This window comes from Lactuca virosa, chromosome 8, assembly GCF_052849685.1.
Source record: "Lactuca virosa cultivar CGN04683 chromosome 8, Lactuca_virosa_CGN04683_v6, whole genome shotgun sequence".
NCBI classification, from domain to species: domain Eukaryota; kingdom Viridiplantae; phylum Streptophyta; class Magnoliopsida; order Asterales; family Asteraceae; genus Lactuca; species Lactuca virosa.
Genome location: NC_136433.1, coordinates 66,616,125 through 66,624,136, shown reverse-complemented (window position 1 = coordinate 66,624,136; position 8,012 = coordinate 66,616,125). Strand labels below are relative to the sequence as shown.

Here is an 8,012-nt window from a genome sequence, read left to right as displayed (position 1 = left end):
TACACCTCTGCGGATCAGTGCACACCTCTAAGGAGCAGTGTACACCTCTGCGGATCAGTGTATACCTCTGCGGATTACCAAACAACTCTGCGAAATAAGTAATATAAAATCATTTTTTTAAAAAATTAACCCTTATATTTTCCGTCATAATGGCTTCCATACCATGGAGCGCTGAGGGTAACCTCCGTCTAACTCGTGCATATATTAATATCCACGAGACCACCAGGGTGAATGATCCAAGTTACTAGATGCGTTTGACTTATGCCTTCAACACTGACCCACAAACTGCCCTAGAAAAACTACCGCAACACCGTTGACATCACAGCAAAATGGTATGAATTAAAAACAGAAGTCTTGGTTTTCAACAATCTTTATACCAAAATTGATGACGCCCGTCCGAATGAAGATGAGGAAGTCATCCTGGACGCGGCTAAAGCGGAATACATATCCATTAGTGACGGGTTAGAATTCGAGTTCGAAGGCCCTTGGAATCTATTAAAAGATCTCCCGTATTTTTAATTTGTATTGCGTTTGTAGAGGTGTACACTGATCCGCTGATAACAGTTCTGTGGATTCCCAAACAGTTATCTGGACTGATATCAAACATAAGTACATTATTTTTAACCTTTTTTTGTCAAATTATTTACATAATCACATAAGGTATTAGTGTATTTAAAAAAAATTAATATTAATAAACGAAAATGAACGAAAAAAAAACGAGAAAACGAAAAAAAAATTAAAAAAATCAAAAAACATCAATTCCGCAGAGCTGTAGCGGATCCGCAGAGCATCTAATGGATCCGCAGACGGTGCTCTGCGGATCCTTTGGTCATTTTACAAAATATGTTTTTCCTTGGTTATTTTCTTCAAACCAACCTACTTTTTTGGTTATTGTCAGGATTTTCTCTAATCTTTTTAGTTAGGAACCAAATGTCCATGTGTTGTGCCATAGAGTTGTACCCGCAAATATATTCCTTTATTTTTCCCTGCAAACTATCTACCCAAACTAGTCTTACTATTCAAAACAGCCAATGTGTCATTATTCTTCCCAATTTTCCCATTTATTGCCAATAATACCCCTGTACCATACCCCCATTTTGATGTTGAAAATTACCTTTGCTTCCACTAGTTTACCCCTGATGAAACCAAGAATCCCTCATATTTTGATCACCTTTCTTATGACTTTTGTTCCTGTTAACATTTTCATGCATATTAACATTTTTCAAAAAGTTCCCATTATGCCCCTGAACTGTAATGCGTTATTTCGGATTAGGTTAGGACCAACAAAATAAACAAATCTGGATGCTTTTGCCCCTGAACTTAATAAACAAATCAAACAACAATTTTCAAAAAATCACACACACACACACTTCGTTCCGGTTAGTATTCAACCAACATACTCCGGTCCGATACCAGTATTTGAACTGGGTGTTTAGCTCCGGACAGACACCGGCCCCAAGTCCTTGAATCAGTTCCATTGATTCCGGCTCGGGTCCTACTTCACGACTTCTTGTGTGTGTATATATATATATATATATATATATATATATATATATATATATATATATATATATTAACAAAATTCAATTAATATCTTACTCACAAAGTATACAAATACTAGACGTATAGTAAAATAAAAATTTACCTTATTTATTACTCATTGTTAGAAAGGAATATGTAATAGATGAAAAAAGTAGGGTTAAGTAGAGCTTATTCACATGCTGCCTCTATCTCCCTCATTTACATTTGGGAAATATGGATGAACACGACAACAAATGAATCTTGTGAACTAAACCTGCTATATTTGGAAAATTAGAGGGAGTAAACATGAAATTAGTCAACTTTGGCTGATTTCTTCCATCAACCATTGCAAGTTGCAACGTAACTTCATAAGCAAATGCATCCATTCAATCCAGGCGGCCTGGTCGGGGCATTTGAAATTTCTTCATTGGCGTGTATTACATATAACCCACAAAATGTATGTGTAGTTCACACATTCCTAATTTCTTTGCAGTTATTTCCTAAGAATCTGTCTCGAGAAAACCTTTAATGGCGTCTTCTTCAAGTTCATCCAATCAAAAGAGCTTCAAGTATCAGGTGTTCTTAAGCTTTACAGGAGAAGACACACGTAAGACCTTCGTTGATCATCTTTATGCTTCTCTTAAGCAAAAAGGTATTCATACCTTCAGGGATAACGAGGAGCTGGAGAAAGGAAAACGGATCGATGAGCTCTTCAAAGCCATTGAAGAGTCGAGGTTCTTTATCATAGTTTTCTCCAAAAACTATGCATCTTCTTCTTGGTGCTTGAAGGAGGTCACGAAGATTATGGAATGCCAAGATGGGAACCAACAGATTGCTTATCCACTCTTTTATGGTGTGGAGCCCAGCGACATCCGCCATCAAACTGGGCCAGTTGGAAGAGCAATCGCCAAACATAAGGACAACGAACAAATTAAGAAATGGGAAAAAGCTCTGGAAGATGCAGGCAATCTGGTTGGGTGGGACCTTAAAAACATTGCTAATGGGTATAAATTCCTTCCTTCATCATATCTCTGCAAAAAATTTCTTTAGTTTTTGTATTATCAATCTAGGTCCAGCCAACGATGTAGATGGGTGATCAATATTATATTGTATGTCTCTAACACAAAGTTTGGTCTTTTATGTGATGATAGAACCTCCTTAAAGTCAGCAACAACTTCACCAGATCTGACTTTTCTTTTCTTTGGTGTCGGGGTATTTCTTCCTTGATTTATGAAGTATGGATTAGATTTGTAGTTAGTATTTAAGTTTTAGAAACAATATGCTTATAAATACTAACTATTATTGAAATCGTTTCCTTCAAATTAAAGAGGAATATTTGCATTTTTGCATTGATCTTTGGTGTCTGGGTATTTCTACAGCAAAAATTGTTTTTTTTTCTTTTTCAGTTGAGCCTTATAAACAAAGCATCAAACATTAATCTTCTTATTTCCAACATTCTAGATGGATATATATATATATATATATATATATATATATATATATATATATATATATATATATATATATATATATATATATATTTGTGAAACATGAAATATGTGTATGGTATAGTGCTGAAACTAATTGATCATGTGGGATCTTGAGCAAGCTACTTAAATATTATTTAATCTACAGGCATGAAGCTGAAGCCATCACAAAAATTATTGAAGAAATTTCATTGAAGCTAGGTTCCATTCATTTGGGCAATGATGAACATCTGATAGGCATGGAACGGCGGATGCAAGCCCTGGAGCCGTCTTTGGGGATCGGATTGAACGATAAAGCCCGGATGATAGGGATCAAGGGGATGGGAGGCATTGGGAAGACGACTTTAGCCAAAGCTATTTTTAATAAATTTTCTTCCCATTTTGAAGGTAGTAGCTTTGTTGCTGACATAAGAGAAGTTTCAAAAAAGAAGGGCTTGGAGTCATTGCAACAACAAATCCTTTCGGATGTTCTTAAAGATGAACGCATGCGTGTGGGAAGTGTTAATGAAGGGGAAAGAATCATGAGAATGAGGCTACCGTATAAGAAAGTGCTTCTTGTTCTAGACGATGTGGATGATACAAAACAGCTTGAGGCGTTAGCTGGTGATTGGTTTAAGAATGGAAGTAGAATCATCATTACAACAAGAGACGAGAATGTGCTGCTATCACATGAAGTGAAAAAGAAATGGATTCATGATGTCGATTTCTTGTCGGATGAGGAAGCAATTCGCCTCTTCCTTTGGTTTGCGTTTAGGAGATATATTCCAGATCAAGGGTACGAAGAGCTCACAGCCCGAGTAGTACGTTATGCTGCTGGTCTTCCCTTAAAGATTAGAGTTTTGGGTTCCCATCTGTGTGGTGAAAATAAGGATGTATGGAGAGATGCACTTAAAAGACTTGAAAAAATTCCACTACAAGAGACTCTAGATGTATTGGAAATAAGCTATAACAGCCTAGAAGATGATCACAAGGAAATCTTCTTAGATGTTGCATGCTTCTTGAACGGGCTTTCTCATGAATTTGCAATTAGAATCCTTGAGAGCTGTGGATTTCATGCTACATATGGTTTAAGAATTCTTGAGCACAAATCTCTTGTAACAATTTCAGATGGTAGATTGGGCATGCATGATACAATACAAGAATTGGGCAAGAATATTATTCGGCGAGAGCACCCCCGTGAACTCAACAAACATAGCCGACTCTGGAATACAGAGGAAATTGTAGAATTATTGTCTGATGATGAGGTAAGGATCGAATTTATTGCAAGCAACATATTTTTAATTATAGGTACTGCAGCCTCTGACACAAGTTTCATGGTGACTGCTTTTTGGATCATATATAGGGTACTGCAACCTCAACATGTACCGGAATGCTGCTGCTCTTGCTGCTGTGTGAACTGAGTCCTGAAATTATCATCCAAAAACTTGGAAACCTGAAGAGACTTAGATATCTTTGTGTTTTGGGGATCGTTAGTGACTGTTTCCCTAGTGACTGGAAGTTTGATGAAACGAAACCCTCCTTTCCGAATTCGTTACAGTATCTGATATGGGATAAATACCCTGGTTTCTCTTTACCCCACACATTTCGAGCAAAGAATCTTGTTGGACTTGAATTGACTGGAAGCAGAATCACGCAACTATGGGAAAGTAGTGAAAGAAAGGTACATTGGTTGATTCAATGTAATGTTTTTCGTCTATTTGTTGGTCGATACATCAATACTCTGTCTAACTTTTGTTCTTTTTGCATATGATATAATCTCTTAAGAAGCTCAAGTTCTTCCTCCTGGGTAATTCAAACTTGAGGACCCTTCGGGAAAGTGGGGAAAGAATGGTACAGTGGTTGATTCAGTGTAATGCTTTCGTCCACAACAATACTCTGTCTAATTTTTTTCTTCTTTTTGCATTTGATAGGTTCTTGAGAAACTCAGGTTCCTGAACCTTAAAAATTCGAAGGTGAGCATCCTTGACCTTGGGATGACTCCCAATCTTGAGAGGTTAGATCTTGAAGGATGTCATGATTTGAAAGAGATTTATGCGCCTGCTGGATGTCTAAAAAGGCTTATCTACATAGATTTACGTGGTTGCCCATGGTCTGTATCTTTTCCTTTTGTTAAACAGTTGGAACCACATGTGCTTCTTAGTCTACCTGTGTTAGCTGTGAAAGTGGATCCCATGGAGGCATTTCCAAGGGACTCCACAAACAATCTACGATTTACATTTGTGTATTATAAAGAACTACCCTCGTCAAGAGAAGGAATTAATTTTAAGAGTGTTTTTCTAGATCTTCAGCCTTGCACAAAACTTGAGAGCGTTTCAGGAAGCATTTGTGGCTTACAACATCTAAGAGAAGTTAAATTCCAGGGCTGTATTCCGGAGGTGCCCAAGGACATTGACCAGCTGAAAGGCTTGCAACAACTCATTTTGTTATCTACACACGTCAAACGTCTTCCTGATAGCGTTTGTATGTTGAAACATCTGAAATCTCTCAAACTTAGTGATTGCCAGCATCTTGAAGAGTTGCCGGAGAATCTTGGTTTGTTAGAAAATTTAGAGGAGCTGAGTTTGTCGACTGCAAGTATTAGGCGTCTTCCTGATAGTGTTTGTATGTTGAAACATCTGAAATCTCTCAAACTTGGAGATTGCCAACATCTTGAAGAGTTACCGGAGAACCTTGGCTGGTTAGGAAATTTAGAGGAGCTGATGTTCATTTCTATAAGTATTAGACGTCTTCCAGATAGCATTTGCATGCTGAGTCATCTGAAATCTCTACACCTTGACTCTTGTGGACGCCTCGAGAAGTTACCCGAGGATATTGGGCAACTAAAGAGTTTAGAGATGCTAAACCTGGGACAGTGTGAATCTTTACGAGATATTCCAAACAGCATCTGTAACATGAAATCTTTGACTCATCTCTATCTCCGCGAATGTAGACAAGTTGAGAAATTGCCAGAGGATTTGGGAAACCTAAAGCTTTTACAAGGGTTAAATATAGGGTTTACAGGAATAAGTCATCTTCCACATAGTATTTCCTCGATGAATGGTCTACTTGTTTTCGGATCCATATCACTTCTTCAGTCTTGTGCTTTTGCAACCGAGATATATACCCATGAAGTACTTGGACCCCACTGCCGCATACAAGCCATGGATAGCACACTGGCACACACAGAATTAAGGAGCCAGTCCGAACAGAAGTATCTTACCAGGTATTTCGTTCTTTTTTTTATTAATTTTCTTATATACTTTAGTAAATCATGGAGTGGTGTGGAATATTAATCAGGCTGTGCATGGGTTGGTTTTGAAAAATTTCGGTTTTACTTCGGTTTCGGTTTTACTTTGGATGCAGAAGAGCTAAACCTAGACTCCTATATACTGTTTAAAATATAATATGAATACAAGACCAACCAAAACCAAACATGACCATGTCCTGATTCCAGATTCCTTTATGTACTGATGATACAGGGAGGGCAAGGAAATATTAATTGAAGATGGTGATGAGGGTACACTAGGAGGAGGTATTTTGTGTTTTTTTTTCAAGTCACGTTTTTTATTGACCAACATGTATGTATGCTTTTGTCACATCTTGTATGTATTTCAGAATCTTCTGATGATGTTAATAAACGAATGAGAGTGAGCCACATGGGAACCAACTCAGAGTATCTGCAGAACAAAGAACTCATCAGGTTTGTGTACATTTCTTACACATGACATGACATGTTGTATAGTATTTGAGAAGTAATCTAGTGTTTGGTATGGTATTTTGTTGGTTTATTGAATAGATTCTTCGAGAACCTCATGTCTGCAGCCGATCCAGAAGAATTCCTAAAAATGCTCCAAGTGATCACCTCCTTACAAGGCGACAACAATGGTTCTTCAGAAATGAGTGAAAAGGAAACTGACATGATTATTAAGATGCTAGCAGAAGAGCTCCAAAACAGGTCTGAAATGGCATCATCTTTCAACACCCAAAATCTAGTGGAAACAAATAGGAGTAATATTCCACAAGGGCAACAAAGTCAAAGGAGTGGTACTTCTCAAGGTCAAGGGTTTTTGAATCGTCAGCCCAGCTTTCCTAATATTCAAAGCCAATTGAGGAATCCAGACATGCGTGAGGTATATATGCTATTGTATAATCAAAAAGCATATTAACAGATTGTGTATCAATTGACATTTGATTGACTGATGTTTGGTTTATTGATTGGAAAGATGACACCTGACATCAAATTCTCTCGGGAGGATGCAGAAAGAGCCCAACAAGTCATGTCCTCTTTGTCACCAGAGACCATCCATAGACTGGTAAACACTATTTATATATTCATGCATTCATTTTTTCTTGATTTTTGGATTTTGGATTTTGTTTTATTAAAGATGTACGTGGTGGGGTTGTTACAGATAAAGTTGGCTGATCTAATAAAAACAGCATGTGAAGGTGCTGTAAAAACCAAAAATTGGCTTCTGGGGAGGCAGGGGTTTGTTATGGTCGTATGTATGCTTCTTTTTGCAATCTTTCTCCATTGGCTTGGATTCATTGGCAATTAGAAAAAAAAAAAAAGTAATGGAAAGACATGTAAAAACAGTCTGGAATATTCCGTGGGAGAAATGTTGTAATGGAGGCTAATTAATGCATGGGTAAACACTTTTTTTATTCCTAATTCTTTGTTCAGTATCTGTGTTACTGTTAAAGACTTAAACTTTTAGTCTTTATTCTTTGAAAACAGTCACTTAACTGGGCATGCGTGGCTGGATTTTGTGAATTATTTTGGAACAATGAGTCAAACTGTCAATGTTTTATATACTTTCATGACCTTATGTAACCTATATCAAAATATATTTCAAATTATTGTATGATGCATTCTCGTTAAACATAAAGATATTTATACACTACATCTTGGAATCCTTCTCTATTTTTAATACTAAAATAAGGAAATTGTATCAATATAATATGAAGCTCGTTGCCTCTTTATCACTTCCAAACCATGAAGCTCGTTGAGATTTGGTTCAGACCAAT

At 37.1% G+C, this 8,012-nt stretch overlaps 1 protein-coding gene across 4 annotated transcripts; it reads left to right on the top strand.

Moving 5' to 3' along the window:
* Nucleotides 1-1,902: 1,902 nt before the first annotated feature.
* LOC145129472 (TMV resistance protein N-like) lies at nt 1,903-7,656 on the top strand. Of its 4 annotated transcripts, none has more exons than XM_079064210.1 (10): nt 1,903-2,525; nt 3,157-4,252; nt 4,351-4,668; nt 4,776-4,838; nt 4,919-6,210; nt 6,467-6,519; nt 6,603-6,687; nt 6,784-7,117; nt 7,211-7,300; nt 7,397-7,656. In XM_079064210.1, the coding sequence occupies exons 1-10, from the start codon at nt 2,050-2,052 to the stop codon at nt 7,541-7,543; spliced, it is 3,954 nt and encodes a 1,317-aa protein (XP_078920336.1). In that variant the 5' UTR covers nt 1,903-2,049; the 3' UTR covers nt 7,544-7,656. The 4 variants fall into 4 exon arrangements, with proteins under 4 accessions (XP_078920336.1, XP_078920335.1, XP_078920339.1 ...); XM_079064209.1 differs by having other exon boundaries at nt 4,773-4,838; XM_079064213.1 differs by lacking the exon at nt 1,903-2,525 and adding an exon at nt 2,557-2,733 and having other exon boundaries at nt 4,773-4,838.
* The last annotated feature ends 356 nt before the right edge of the window (nt 7,657-8,012 follow it).